This window comes from Heliconius melpomene, chromosome 6, assembly GCF_056956725.1.
Source record: "Heliconius melpomene rosina isolate 202511_hmr_F chromosome 6, ASM5695672v1, whole genome shotgun sequence".
Taxonomy (NCBI): domain Eukaryota; kingdom Metazoa; phylum Arthropoda; class Insecta; order Lepidoptera; family Nymphalidae; genus Heliconius; species Heliconius melpomene.
Window position 1 is genome coordinate 4,972,416 of NC_140394.1, and position 16,437 is coordinate 4,988,852.

The window sequence follows — 16,437 nt, forward strand, 5'->3', positions numbered from 1 at the left end:
TAATTCTTTCGAAATGATTCAAGCTGAAATTACAGCAGATTTGCTTAGAGAACAAATAAACTATCCATCAACGGTATCTCCAAAACTAAGTCACAAGGATACGTTTGATAGCCTCAAATGCGAATGTTTAAATAATAATGATAGTTTCATTGATAATAAATTTGAAACAGAATTATCTTCGTTAGCTTTAAGTCCATTAACTACTCCTTTGCCCAAACGGCATACAATAGCACTCATTCCAGACAACAGGGATAGGGCTATAGACATGCTATCAGCTATATTAGATTCTGACCCTGACACTGTCTGCGTGTTGCACTCGCCGCCCGCTTGCCCCTTGTCACCCAGTAAAGTTACTGTACCCTTTGACGGTTCTATGCATAGAGCTAGAATTTTATCAATTTCTGAATCTGAGAATGGCACCGAAATTTGGTAATATTTATGTATCCGCAATAACTTTCGACTAACTGTTGAATTAATTTAACATATTTTTAGAAAAATGCGAAATGAATTACATGAATGAAGTGTAGTCATCATGTATCAGACGAGTTATTGTCAAATTGCTCAGTATTGGTTATATTATCTATTTGAAGAGTTTCTTATGGATAGAAAGTAGTTTTAAGCCTGTTACCTTCTTCTTTATTACGCTTACTTCGTAAATGTCTTAAGTATTTTTTTTATTTTACAATCAATTTTTAAAGTATATTGAATGTTTAATGAAATTGTTCATGTTCCATTTTATGAAGTTAGATATTTTTAAGAAAATATGACTAAAATAAATTGTAGTTTAAGATTACTAGATTTTTCTCCGTCCCACTTTAGGATATAGTCGTCTTCCTTGCCTTAGTTAATTTATTTCTGTGATAGATTTAATTTTAAATTATTTTAGAACGTTCACACTCGAATTAATGTTTTTTTTATTTGATATTATAAAGCAATTTTGTTATATAATAAAATGCATGGTGGCTTATTTCACCTGAGTGTGCACAGCTTATGATTAATTTATGTTTTTGTATGAAGTGCATGGTGTGTTATTCTTGTGTCCATATGTGTTTGTAAATAATATTATACAAATATTGTCAATTAACGCACTTATTTCATTTAATTTCACTCCCACGCTCTCACCTCACCCCACCTCATTTACATATGTACCACCAGCACCCTTAACATTTTATGAATGAAGTTCTGTTGTAAGTTGTTTTTTAGTTAAACCAAAAGATTGTCCTGTATCGAAGGAAAAGGTTATAACGAGATTCATGGCACAATAGAACTTAATTCCCTATTCAAAGAATTTAGTGCAGGGACTGTATAAAGTTAAGGTTCAACGTACAAACGTCTTATAATAACATTAACTCTTACTTTTCATAACCACAAGTTCACTAATTTATAATAATATAAGTTCTTGCACTGGAATATCCAAAGGTAAACTGTCCCCGTCGATCGTACACTACTATTAATTCTCATTATAACATCGCTTTGCCCAACGATCGAGATGCTTCCAATGGTTGCGACTTTGTTAAGACCAAGTCCTTCAAAGGTAAAGTTTTGATGCTTTTTTTAGCATGATATTTCGTTGCATGTGTGGATATATTAATATTATAATACTAAGATATGTAATTCCTGGGCTCATTTTAATATTATATTAATTCATATTATATTATTTTTGTATTTTTAATACCTACTTGTATTTCACTAACGATTGCGGCATTGGAAGCATATTAGCATAATAACACTATGTGCGTTAATAAAAATATTTATTATAGCCAAAATCAAATTGAAATATTTTAATAATCTGTCTTATGTATATTGTAGATTTTGCATTTCCTTTTTAATTATAAAGCACCTTACGAAGACATTTTTTAAATTATTACTTTTGTTATGGAATAAAATACCATGCACTTAAGTTAAAAAAATAATTTAATCACTTAGTTAGGTAAGCGTTGTAAATGCTTCTTTCGCATGCATTTTCTTTTATTTTTATATTATTGCCACATATGTATTTACTTATTATAGTATTTATAAAAATAAAAATAGTAGGGGTAATAAGGAAATAGAGGTTCAGATATAATCACTTAAAAATGCCTGATTTTTCTTTAAAAATATGAATATATTTATGTATAAAGTGTATTGAATATGTAGAAAACGGGCGCTATTGAAAATACTTAAAAAACCTGTTTAAATGCTATGATGAAGTTTTAAATTTAATAATATTTTATGTATATTTCAGACTATCGACAATCAAACGCTGACAAACTTTTGAATCAACGTATGAGAGGTCAAGAGTCAGTGGTAGATATGAATAATTTACATCCGACTGTTCATCGGTACCATACGGCACATCTTCGTGGCAAGCATGGAATTACGAACCATGACATTAAAACAGAAGATAAAGTTCACTTAAAATTCTGGACGCTACCTAAAGTATCGTCTGGAACATATATAGAAAATCCTGCAATAAAAGAAGAAAAACAGCACAGCCCAAAAACTAAGCATTTAGATCCGCATTCGAATATTCCAGACCGCACAGAACACAATCTGCACACTGAAGAGTCTATAAGAATATCACCAATAGATCCTCGTACCTCTGGTTCTTTTAAGTCATCTACACCTACGAACAAAGAAACAACGATAAATTTAAATTCGAAACTTTTGTCGCCGGTTAAATCAACTATGACGAACGAAGAATTATACGCCGTTATCCATAGGAGTAAAAAGAAACTTAACATTAAAGAACCTCCTGAGAGAGCTGAATCTCCAGCGTTTAGTACAATTACTGTATCGCCACTTATTTCTGAACCTCCACATCCTAAAACTGGACAACGCTTTCCAGAAACCGGTTACTTAGATATTAAAAATAGGTCAGCAAAACTACAAGATAAACAAACAACAAATTCTTTAGGGACAGGCTTAAGTGTTCAAAAACGAGAAACATGTGCTGATCGCTATGGACCGACACAACAGACATCAAGGTTAGATTTTAAAAAATTACTTCTGCAACATAGTGTTAAGGTTAATACACTTAACGTTCAAAGCAAATCTAATAAGCTGTCTGCAGTAGAACAACTCAAACTTTCTAAAGAAAAAAACCAAATACCATTGACACCTCCAGGAAATAGATCACAAATTAATATTCTAGACTTAAGTGGGTCGCCGAAAACTTATAACCATAGAAAGTCTGTGAAATCGAACAACCAACCGGTGTCTCCAGGTCGAGCCAGCGGATTAGTAAAAGATCATAAAAACACATCTAAAATCCTTTTATCCCCTAAATCCCAATGGCGTTTCGCTAGTCCAAGATCTGATGTACTGTCTACACCTATTCCGGAAGCGAATAATGAGGATGAAATATCAAATAGCTCTGGTGAAAAATGTGAAATAGCAACCGTAAGCCCACCGTCGAAAACAGTTCCTATTATGACTAATCAGCATTTTGGAGCACGAAGATCACTCATACCTATAAGTGAATATAACTTAGATGAAGAGCACTCTAATATTTCCCTAGATCAAGGTGTTTTTCCCATTGACACCGATTTTCCAAGTTCACATGCTTTATCTAGGTCAGAAATAATTCAAGCAAAAAGAGCAGAATTTTTCAAAAGCACTCAAGAAACTACACCACAATTATCATCTTTTAGAAAATCCCCATCAAATTTAGGATTAGTATTAAGGAATAAAACATCTCCAGAAAGAGAAAAGTCTTCGCCTAGTACTTTAGAAACGGCCTTATGATAGCGTTTAAGTCGGTTATAATAGAAAGATGATATCGAAGCCGGTGCTTTTTGGATTTGTTCAATTGTAAATACAAATATGAAATGAAAGAAGCTTTTATCTAGTCTTTTCTTGCTTAGTGTGCCATTGATTTGGCAACAATATTGTACATCCAGTGTTCATTACTTATGAGCTATATTTTTGTTTTACTTACGTGTATTTGTTTCTTTTCGCTTTTATTTTAATCGCTCTATTGGGGCCAATCTTAGTTTATGGAATTAAGATAAGTGTAGTTACATAATATTATGTAAGTATTTATTTTATACATAGGTAATTTTGATTTTTGGGTTTTTAAGTTATTAAAAAATTTAATTAAATGTTTTGAACAATTTTAAGTGTATTTTTTTTTCTAACAGTTTTTGGAAAGGTCCTCATATATTCTACCTAGATACCTATATAGTTGTTATTTCAATCTTAACTTTAGGAAATCAATTAAACTCTTTTTCATGCTAAAACTTATCTTTTAGTCACATTTTATTCCTTACCTGTATAAAAAGTCATAATGACAACGAGTAGACCTCTTAAATTCTTCATCACAAGATCATTCTTTATACTTTATATTGAAATAATTTGAAATAATCTATTGCAATATCAATGAAGTGCTACTCAATGGTAAGCTCTACCAGTTCAATGAGCGCTAAAGATTGTTCAGTGAAGCTCCGAATACTTATTTTGGTAGTAAATACCGCTAATCTTATAAATGAACGATCGACACCATCTATAGGTATAACTCACGCCCTTATCGGCCCTACGGCGATATTTACAACATACATTTTTATATGCACCTTTGTGTGTGCTGCGATCCGTTTCCATTACGCGTCTTTGTTTTTACAAATTTATGCCCTAATTGCCTGTTGTACTGTACAAATATGGCTATCGTTTATAGTATTCAGTGGCTTAAAGACAACCTCGTTGGCTAAACAAAACGCCGCACTAGTTTTAGATGGAGTTCTGCCAATGATCTGTGCGTTATTGTTACTTGTGGACCTTACAGAAGTTTTATTTTCCAACCGCTCGCAAACACCTCCACCATCACCTTCGTCAAGTGACTCCAGGTCATCACCAACAGTAAACAATTAATGAATATATTCAATATAGTTCATTAAAAAATATTAAATTTGTGTTGCATTTATTTATTACATTAGTTGCATCTGCCTACCTTGCTATGTGCGGTATATAGCATGAAGCTAAAAAAAAAAGAAATAAAATTAGTTTAGAATTGTAAAAAATGTACTTTTACAGGATTGCATCTAAAATTTATGCAAAATGAGAAACTACACTGGTAGGTACACCATCCGACTGATTTAATTAGTCATTTTTTTCATTTCTGCATTCTGGGAACACAAAGTCTCAAAATCAGCCCAAAATAGTAAAACAGGTTATCTTTACACTACCTTTTCGATCGGTCGTACTTGCCCCCTATACACAGGATATGATAAAAACTTAATAATAATAAAAATTTTGGATGCATGCAAATTTGACTTAATTCGAAAAAAATTATAAGTACAATAAAGTACTTTGTTTACTAAAAGTATCTTACTATATAGCATAAAATAAAATTGGTTGTTAAGACAGATCTAAATAAAGATAAGTTCCTATAATTATATCTTTGCAATAAAAAAACATATGCTTTCTCTATTACATGGTTGGATTCTCATCTTTCCACTTCAAGAATACATGTTGACTTGAGAACTCAATGCTTCACTTTGTTGTCTCCGAGTGGGGAAAATGAAAATAATTCATTGATCTGATTAAGGATTGAAGCCACAACTATTGCATTCACTAAGGCCACAAATTTTTTTAATGACATTTTATTGTTATTAAAAAACTTGATTTAACTTGACTTGATTGGTAGGTTTTTATTGACTAAAGATATAAAAAAATAATATACAAAGTTTTATTTTATCACTCTTTATTTATTAATAAAGATATATTTATCAAATCTTCAAAAATCACCTTAACATATGTTATTAACTATTTAAACTGTTACTCTTCAGTCACTTATAACTTCACAAAGTAAAAATTTAACACTACTTGTTCATTGGAGGTCCATTCATCAAAGGTGGTCTCATTTGCCCCATAGGGCCCATAGGTCCCATTGGACCCATTATAGGACCCATCATAGGTGGCCTCATTCCCATCATAGGAGGCATTGGTCCATGTGGACCCATCATCATTGGTGGTGCCATTGGCCCTCCAGGGCCCATTGTTGGTGGAGGTATCATTCCAGGCGGGCCACCAGGGGCAGGTACTGGTGGTCTGGGTCCACCAGGACCCATAACAGATGGATCCCAAGGAGGCGGTATTGCTGTCCCTTTGTTTCCAAATGGATTCTGTGCAATTTTACCAGCTTTAAATGCCGCCGTTGTAGCGTCGATAAGGTGTTGAGCTTGTTCCTCCATCCATTTCTGATAGTAAAATTTTACGTTATCTTTATGTTTCCGCCCAGTGCAATGAGTTTTCCGAACACTAGGAGAGTCATGTGTTAAATAAGTGTCACAGTAGTCACAATAATATTTAGGCATATTGGTTGTTTTGGAAATCCGCTAACACTTTATAGATCACGCCAAACTACATGCACGCATCATTCTCGATTGTTTCGTTAATATTTATGTCACTGTCACTGTCAGTGTCAACTTTCTTAAATTGCCAGACTCAAGTGTCTGACGTGACATTGGCGAAATGAATTGTGCTCAACTGGCACGCTCGAAACGCCATATTTAGAGAAATCAATCAATCTCAAGTGTCTGTCCTATAATGGTATAATTGCGATAATACAGCGATCTAATTAATCATCGATTAAAGGTCGATCTTATTTGTATTTCCATTTCTTCGCTCTGGTGTCGAAGCAAAGGGCGGCGTTGTTCCGCTACTCAATACGCAATGGCTCCAGAATTCGGCGGAAAGTGGGGAATGGAGTGTCTTAACACTAAGTTCCCTCTGCCTACCCTGCTGTGTGCCGGATACATCGTGAAGCTGATTTATTTTTGTAACATTATACTGCTAAAAATAGAAAGCAGAGAATGGAATATCTTAAAACTATGTCCTATGTCTATCCTGTGAAGCATAAAGATGTAGAAAAATTAAAAGATCTAGTGATTATTTTTGTGATTTACAATTTTTTTTGTTCAAAAGAAGGTAATTTTTTTTGCCAAATTTATTAAACGAAAGTCAATTTCATTTAAAAATTACTATTTACCTGTTTCATCAATGGTTTTATTTCTTAAAATGTTGAATAAAAAACAATTGATAGGCCTTTACTCAGTCTTTATTGATTTACTTTTACGTTACAGAACGTATAACGTGCAAATATTATTTGTCAAATTCAATTTGCTCAAATGTCAATAAAGATACAAAAGTAATGCGGTGTGCATGTATTCGTCCGTGTTATTTTTTGGTTATAACGTAAAAGCACATATATATTTGTGACTTTTAAAATTATTATTTACGTTTAAGAAACCAATTTAATATTAAATATGCCTGATATGAAATATATTTTAGTTACGGGCGGTGTTATTAGTGGTGTTGGAAAAGGTGTCATCGCAAGTTCTTTTGGCACGATACTCAAAAGCTGCGGAATTGATGTTACTTCAATTAAAATTGATCCCTACATTAATATAGATGCTGGCACATTTTCACCTTATGAACATGGTAAATTTTGGCTTATAACTAGATAAATTTAGAAGGTTTTGACATGCGATTTTATTTATCTACAACTCTAAATATTTTTAGGTGAAGTTTACGTGCTTGATGATGGCGGAGAAGTGGACCTTGATCTAGGCAACTACGAGCGTTTTCTTGACATAACTCTCCATAAAGATAATAATATTACCACTGGCAAAATATATCAGCAAGTAATAGAACGTGAGCGACGTGGAGATTACCTAGGAAAAACAGTACAGGGTATATACATTGTACACATATATGTTTTTTAGCTTTACACTGTGCCCCCACATATAACAGGATAGTCAGAGGAAACTTAATATTAAGATAATCCATTCTGTACTTTCCACTTAATTTACAAGACATTGCAAATAGAGTAGTGGAACTCAACACCACACTTTCTTTTTGTACCCAGGGCAAGGAAGGAAAAAATTTTTTTCCATTGAGTAGGAATATAACTTACATTTACAGTAAGTTGCTGTGTCACTGCTCTTTTTTTTTTTTATATGGAATAGGCTTGCGTTTGACCGCATCAAGTCTGGTGAGCGTTGATGCGGTCTACGGTGGTGCACGCTTGCCTAGAAGATACCTATTCAGCCTTTCTTTGAAAACCCCCACATTGTATATCACAGGAAATACAGATGCCGGCAGTGAGCTCCACAGCATCCTTAAATAATCATGCCATTTAATTTTGCATTAGTTAGAGGGAATCTGGAAACCCAGTGTTAAGACACTTCTGTTCCCCCATTTTCTAGTGAACTCTGGTAAGGCAATGCATGTTAAGTAGTAGAGAACTCAATGCTGCTATCTATTTAATAATGAAAAAAGCTTCATTATTTGAAATATTATTAATATTTATTTCATTTATGATTTAGTTATTCCACATATTACTGATGCTATACAAGAATGGGTACAGAGAGTAGCACATGTACCTGTCACACCAGAAAATACTCCACCAAGAGTTTGTATAGTGGAACTTGGTGGTACCATAGGTGATATAGAGGGGATGTCATTTGTTGAAGCATTTAGACAATTTCAATTTAGGGTAAAAAAAGAAAATTTTTGCTGTGCACATGTCTCTTTAGTACCAATGGTAAGTAAAATTTTTTTTGCGTCATACTGTACTAGTGCTTGATGATTTTTGGCTCATACTATATGCCACAGAAATTCATTTTCACCAAATTTTTGAGCCTATAATTTGTCTTATTACCAGAAAAATTATAAATAATAGTCCCTTGAGTGGCAACCAAACCCAAAACTTTTGTGTGTACTGCTGCAAAATGACAACTTCAAAATTGTTTTTGAACTTGGATTTTGACTTTGCCTTTTAATGTTTTAGCCTAAGGCAACAGGAGAACCTAAAACTAAGCCAACACAATCATCTGTTCGCGAACTCCGAGGTCTAGGACTATCACCTGATTTGATATTATGTCGTTCAGAAAAGCCCATCAATCACAATGTTAAGGAGAAAATATCTAATTTCTGTCATGTTGCACCAGAACAGGTATGTTAAATTAAAAAATCCATTTTTTTAAATATTTTTCTATACTTAGTGTAGATGAACATTGAGTCCATTAATTTATATTTAATTACAACTAATTTATATATTTGTGGAAGAGCTAAATTTTATTCAATAATTTTTTTTATATGTATTTGAGAAAATTTTATATGGCATATCTTATTTATTAAAATATTCTTTATTATTATATGTACATCATATATAATTATACCCATAACTCGATTATTTTAGTTTAAATTACTCTTATTATAAATAAATGTGTACATTTACACACGAGGTCGTCGTAGCGCGGTGGCACGAAGGTGTGTGTGATTGTAAACGCGACATTTCTGGGTTCGATTCCTATTCGGTGGAATGAAATATTTAATATATTAATTTCCGCGCTCTGGTAAACAGGCAAAGAGCGGCGTTGAGGTCCGCTTCTCAATGTGCATTGTCTCGAGAATTCTGAAAGTGTGAAAAGTGTCTAAATGGGAACATTCCCAGATGCCCTCTGCCTACCCTACTATGTGCAGGAAACAGTGTGAAGCTAAAAGATAATAAAAATATACATTATTCATTAGTATCTTTTATAGTTTTATTTCAAATTATATTTTATTCATAGGTAATATGTGTTCATGACCTGACATCAGTGTACCATGTGCCATTATTAATGGAGGCTCAAGGTGTGGTTCAGTACTTAAATGAAAGACTTCAATTAAATATAGCTATGCCTCGTCCATCACGGTATGTTTATATTTTAAAACGAAATGTTCTTCACAATGTTGAAATTCATTCACGTTAAGACAGAGTTTTATCGACAATAAGGCATGTGATTTAAGTCGTAAGAAAAATCTTTCTGTCTCCGCACAGTATATTTAAACAAAACACGAAACACGATCTTACTTTATCATGTTTTGAGTTACAATCTGTAGATGTAGTAAGATAACAGAAAATACGCATACATTTTAAAAGCGAATTATTATCCTTAAAAAAATGGATAATCCTCAAGCTACAAATTGCAACAGCGTAGTAGCTTAAGCAATTAAACGCAAAACGTCACAAGTTTCTACAAATGCCACGATCACATTAAAATTACTTCCTTATTAGAATAATATTAACATACATGTTTAATTTAGTTCTAAACGATGTAAGATTTTACCTTACCTTGTTAACCTTGTTGTTATTTCACGATTTATAATTAAACGAGTATTGATCGCAAAATTTTCATATAATAAATTAATAATAATATGTTAGTATAAATAAATCAAATAAGCTCTGATAGCTTATGGATTTATTATCTATATGGGTAAGAAACATAATAACCCTTCCTTAGCAGTCGGGAAAAATCTTTTATAAATAGTCAGAATTTACGAATAAAAAACCCGTTTGTGGTTTCGAATCTAACTGTATATTCCTAGTGAATGGAAGTTGTGAATAAATTTTATATTAATTTGTAAAAGCTAATAAGAAATTTAATATTAGCTGACATAACTCATGCCATGTTTCCTGAATTACTTAGATATTTAAGATCGAATATTTCTTTAATTAGGTTCATGCAAAAATGGCGAAATCTGGCGAAAAAAGTAGACAATCTACGTAAAGAAGTGAATATATCACTTGTTGGTAAATATACAAAATTAGAAGATAGCTACGCGAGTGTAACTAAGGCTTTACAACACGCCTGCATCGCTGCTGGCTGCAAATTGAATTTAACTTACATCGAAGCTGTCAATTTAGAGAAACAAACCAAAATTGATGATCCCGTGGGATATCATAAAGCTTGGCAGGACCTTTGTAAAAGCGAGTATGTACTTTTTTTTATCTTATGTCTTCTCTATAATATTGTTATTAATAAAAATGGTAAAATATTCCTATTTCTGAACTGTTTTTTTTATAATAATTAAGATGTAAATAATGGCTTTCAATGGATGATTAGTATAAAATATATATTTTAACTGTGTTTCAGTGGTGTTATAGTCCCGGGTGGTTTTGGTCAGCGCGGCATTGAAGGCAAAATAGAAGCTTGCCAATGGTGTAGAGAAACACAAAAACCCATGCTAGGTATATGCCTTGGTCTTCAATCGGCTGTTATTGAGTTTGCTAGAAATGTCCTCGGCCTGAAAGGTGCTAACAGCACAGAAGTCAACCCAGACTGCGAAGATAAATTGGTCATTGATATGCCTGAACATCATCCTGGTAATCTTGGTGGTACTATGAGGTTAGGGAAAAGGAAAACTTATTTGGAACCCAGTGTTATGTGTAAGTGTGTTATTTTTATTTCATATTTTTTTTATTGTAATTTTTATGTAAAAGATATAATCGCATTGTCGTGTGTTACGAATTTACGATATGTTATAAATTCTGTGGGTGACTGAAGATTCAGTTTCATTTAAAAATTTAAAAATAAAAAATTACACATACACAAGAGATTTCGACAAGAACAGAGTGTAAATGTGTTGCTATATGTGTATATTCGATATTGATCTTTCCAGCAAAGCTGTACAAGAAGGACGTGATCGAGGAGCGTCACCGGCACCGCTACGAGGTGAACCCGGAGTACATAGAGCGACTGGAGGCGGGCGGCCTGCGCTTCGTGGGGCGCGACTCCACGCGCACGCGCATGGAGGTGGCACTGGTTGACGCGCACCCCTACTACGTGTCCGTGCAGTTCCACCCCGAGTACCTGTCGCGCCCGCTGTCGCCCAGTCCACCCTTCTTGGGGTCAGTTTAAAATATACAGGATATTTAAAAAAAATTACCACTAACAAAAAACCTACGACCAAAATTTTAAAATTAAACCCTTATAAGAAAGTGATTTTGACTATCTATAGTGTGAATACGAATATTTTAAGAAAAATACTTTTATCATATAAATATATTTCTATTTCATAGGCTTATATTGGCTTCTCTCGGAAAACTGAAAAGCTATATGTCAAAAGGATGCCGTTTCAGCCCCAGGAATCAATCAGATGTGAGCTCAGGTACAGGTTTTATAACTTTATCGACATTGATTAAATGATAAGAAAAAAAAATGTATTATAAAATTATATAGAAGACGCCGCGCCGCATTTGACTGTAAACGGGACGGTTATGGGTTCGATTCCCAATCGGAGGAATTAATTATTTTTATTTCCACGCTTTGGTAACAAGGCAAAGCGTTGAGTTCCACGACAGCTCGAAAATTGAGCAGTGCGTGGGGAAAGAGTGTCTTAACACTGGGTTCCCTCTGGCTACCCTGGTGCGGAATACATCTGTGTGAGTGATTTTAAAAGTAATTATACATTTTGCGTATTTTCAGATGAAGAGGATATTTTAGAGGACACACCTAGTTGTTCCATGATTGACGAAAAAGTTGTAACAGAAAATGGAAATGCATTAAATGGAGTACATTAAGTATTTATTGATTTACGTCACCAGTAATATTTTATTGTTTAGTGTTGTTTTCAGTCTATATCAGATATAAATACAGAAAACTGTTTTGATTCTAGAACATGTTAAATATTAAGCATAAAAAAAGTATCTACATAGCTATATAAACGATTAACTACATTTATCAATAACTATTTTTATGATTAGTTAAAATATAATATGATTAGTTAAAAGTAGAAGATGTCATTACGCAGAGAATTCTAATTGTAAGCGCGACAGTTGTCGGTTCGATCCTACTAGAGGAAATGAATTACTTTTATTATCTATAGGTACGATAAAGCGTGGCGCAATGAAGCAACAGTTATTTTTTTTTAACTGCCATTTCTATGTATTTATATCATTTCCAAATTATTTTATTTATTTTTTAAAGTTTTCATTATTTACTTAAATAAATATACATTTAGATAACATCAAATTAATTTCAGCCATGATCGTTATTGAATGCTAAGCTTTGATTATTATATATTAGGGGCCATCTGCCAGAATCACTTGATGTTTTTTTAGCATTTTATAACTGGCTGGCTGACTGGCATATATATAATAAAAGGAATGCTGTGATCTTGCGAAAAATATATTATGGCTTTTGGAGCCTCACGTGTTTAATAGACGGCCCCTTACAACTTATATATGAACTATATGTTTTTTTATAACTTTTATGAATATAAATATTCAGATAATACTAATTAATTCATACTGCTTATGCATAAATCAACGATTACAATTTTTTTATATATCTTCATGAGATTATTCAATATTATTAACAATTTCATAAGTTTACTTACGTTAAAAGTACCTAGTCAAAATTACAATACAAAAGTACTTATGTAATGCATAATAGATAACAATTTTGTTAAAAGATGATTAGCTGTATATATAAATACATATATGTATTTTGCTCTGGATATTAATATTTCTTATGAAATTAGTTAAAACACACGTAATTATTACCTATTGCTATAAGCACAGTAAAACTTGTAAACATATGATTAAAGTATTCCAGTACCGGCCCTGATAGATTGATGGGTGGATTTGCATATATTCTTTCATTTTATTAGTAAAGAGGTATTTGAAAATTTACCGATTAAGTAATTTATTCACCCTACAAAAAAGCTGGCCGAGATGCCAATTTTGAGGCCGTCTCAATGTAAACGCGACCTTTGTGGGTTCGATTCCTACTCGATGGAAAGAATTATTTTCATTTTTTAACTCTGATGAAAATAAAAATAAAACAAGTCTATTTATCAACGTTCGCGCCTGTTTCGGATGTATAGTTTAAGTGCTCTTGAATTCTAATGTTTCCTAGTGATATCTGTGTAAACAATATTGTGTTGTCTAACAACATAATTGGGATTAAAGTGTCCTTATAGTTTGTAGAAATTAATGTTTCGTTTTCAACATTCGTTAAAGTTACTTTTTCAAGAATAGAAAAATATTTTAGAAAACGTATAAAAAAATGTATGTCGCGGAAATGCGTATTGGACAGTTTCCAAATCATATTTTTCTGCGTTTAATAAAATATTTTCTTTTCTTATTGTTTTGTTTCTTTTTTAGTTACATGTGAGGCTTTTACCTATATTTTTTTTAGGAAATATGTACATATATAATATTTTGTGTAAAGTACACATATGTATATTTTTATGAAATTGAAAATGATACTATGAACATTAGAATATTTTAAAAATGCCATAAAAAGTAGCTGAATATTTATATACATGTATACATATATCTGAATCTCTGTATTTTTTTAATATTATAGAAACAGTGCCAACGTGACTGCCCCATACTTACATTACTTATTTACATTTTAAAAAATGTATTTTTCTTTATATCAAACACTAGTATATTAGTTACGTATATCAAAACGTATTTTAAATTATAATTTTTATTAATAAGAGAAAGTGGTTCTATAAGTTTATATAATAGTTATTATTTTCTATGATTTAAATATTTTCAAGATTTAAATTTTATATGAAATCTATATTTATGGGTTCTATGTTTATGTTGTATAAAAAGTTGTGCTAAAATTACATCAATATATTTGCATGAACTTATTACTGATTAACTTCTAAATATGTATAGGTATATAAACATATTTTATGACAATTTTGATGAGGTGAACTAGGGAAGACCAGGCCAAAATACTTTGCTTTAGTCAGTTTCGATTAATTGATATATGTAGCTTCAATGTCTGACTTTACATATTAGAAACTTTGTAAAATGTGTTCTGTGTACATTTACTCCCTATATCTTTGTTATTATTAATAATTCTTGCAGATAACAGCGATGGCTGTTTTGCTCTCTTAATTGCACCAAAGTTTCTAAATAATCTTTGTAGTGTAGAGTCGGCCTGAGGTTAGAAACCCATTTGTTTTTCACTGTCTACATTTCTTAACATCATTCACTGGAGTTTTTATATTAAAAGCTATATAATAAGCTTTTGCTGACAATGAATGGACTTTCAAAATTTTTGTAAACATAGATGACCTCCTCTCATGTGTACATTAACAGAAATATATAAACTACATTATATTCTATATATATAATATTATACTTAATGTATTCTTTTACTCTAAATGTCATTCCAGTTTTAACATGCGAAATATTTAAATGGCTAAACCATGTTACTGTAACTAGCTTATTTAAGTAATAATAAAGCATAATTTCTAAGTTTTTAGTTTTCATAATTTTAGTACCCATTTACTCGGATGTAGAAACTATTTTCTTTTTTAGACAAAAGAAAATACTTCCCAGGACCCTTAAAGGGTTAAAGTAAAAAAAAACAGTTATCTATTTAAACAAAACATAAAATATTAATGACAAAGCGTTCAGTAATGGATATGATATGTGGAGTGTGGACTCGAAATAACTACTGGATTTCAACGTTTGTAATTTCAAGTTCCAAAGTTTTTGTTTTCATTTGATTGTCTAATGTCTCTTATCATGTATGATAGGATTTTTGTCTGTTATATTTTTACAACCTTTATTCATAAAATTAAAATGATATAAAACACACAATTAAACATAATAAATACTCAGTCGGCGTAGTCCCAGATTCATGGAAGAGCGCTCTTATTCACCCGATCCCGAAGAAGGGCGATGGTTTCGATCCATCTAACTACAGGCCTATTGTCATCACCTCCCTTCTCTCAAAAGTCATGGAGAGCATCATCAACAGCCAGCTCTTGGTTTATCTATTTTATCTCTTGGCAAGCAGGGAGAGGGCCTGGCAGTTAGTTTGGACATGGCGAAGGCCTTTCATCGAGTGTGGCATGGGGCGCTCCTTGCTAAACTTCCATCCTATGGGCTTCCCGAGAACTTATGCAGGTGTCGACCAAGTCTTTCTCGGGAAAACGCTGAACAGTGCCGAAATAAATTTGTGTCTTCTGTTGAGGCATCCCTTGAGAATGTCTCCGCATGGGGTGAAAAGAACTTGGTTCAATTTAACCCCCTGAAGACACAGGTTTGCGCGTTAACCACAAAAAAGAACCACTTATCGTATCGCCAGTCTTTCAGAATACTCCCCTTACAGCCTTAAATCAGCTTAATGTTTCGAGTGACTGCCAGTATCGCGATCATCTGGAAAGCAAGGCCAAGTTGGCCTCGAAGAAACTGGGGGTCATCAATAAAGCGAGGCGGTACTTCACGCCAAAACACCGATTGGCCCTATATAGGGCCCAGGTTCGGCCTCATATGGAGTACTGTTCTCATCTCTGGGCTGGTGCACCCTAGTATCGGCTTGATCCATTTGATCGCATACAACGTAGAGCCGTTCGAATCATTAATCTGTGCGTTCTCTATCGCATTTATCATGATGAGTGTTCTGAGGAACTGTTCGACCTGTTACCTGCCGCCGAATTTTCCAACCGCACAGTACGTCACAAACTTAAATACCATCCACACCACCTGGATACGTGGCACTCCACTACTGTGCGGTTTCGTAGAAATTTCCTTCCACGCGCCACCGAACTGTGGAATGGCCTACCCGCGGCAGTGTTTCCAGGTCGGTACGATATGGGTACCTTCAAAAAGCGCGTCTATCTCCACCTCAAAGGCCGGCAACGCACCTGTAGCTCCTCTGG

At 33.1% G+C, this 16,437-nt stretch overlaps 3 protein-coding genes across 3 annotated transcripts in view; 2 read left to right on the top strand and 1 right to left on the bottom strand.

Moving 5' to 3' along the window:
* Window positions 1-4,100, top strand: part of gukh (NHS actin remodeling regulator GUK-holder) — a 46,199-nt gene extending 42,099 nt beyond the window's left edge. Inside the window, exon 7 of the mRNA XM_085186563.1 lies at window positions 2,225-4,100. Within this exon, the coding sequence (XP_085042689.1) occupies window positions 2,225-3,726 (1,502 nt within the window). The 3' untranslated portion in view covers window positions 3,727-4,100. The remainder of the gene's footprint in view (window positions 1-2,224) is intronic.
* A 1,560-nt stretch (window positions 4,101-5,660) lies between these two features.
* Window positions 5,661-6,385, bottom strand: snRNP-U1-C (small ribonucleoprotein particle U1 subunit C). The gene has a single exon (XM_085187422.1). The coding sequence runs from the start codon at window positions 6,288-6,290 to the stop codon at window positions 5,796-5,798; it is 495 nt and encodes a 164-aa protein (XP_085043548.1). The 5' UTR covers window positions 6,291-6,385; the 3' UTR covers window positions 5,661-5,795.
* A 714-nt stretch (window positions 6,386-7,099) lies between these two features.
* Window positions 7,100-15,025, top strand: Ctps (CTP synthase). Its single transcript, XM_085186611.1, has 10 exons — window positions 7,100-7,416; window positions 7,498-7,668; window positions 8,304-8,521; window positions 8,768-8,932; window positions 9,552-9,673; window positions 10,479-10,733; window positions 10,896-11,188; window positions 11,422-11,650; window positions 11,822-11,910; window positions 12,228-15,025. The coding sequence occupies exons 1-10, from the start codon at window positions 7,242-7,244 to the stop codon at window positions 12,320-12,322; spliced, it is 1,812 nt and encodes a 603-aa protein (XP_085042737.1). The 5' UTR covers window positions 7,100-7,241; the 3' UTR covers window positions 12,323-15,025.
* The last annotated feature ends 1,412 nt before the right edge of the window (window positions 15,026-16,437 follow it).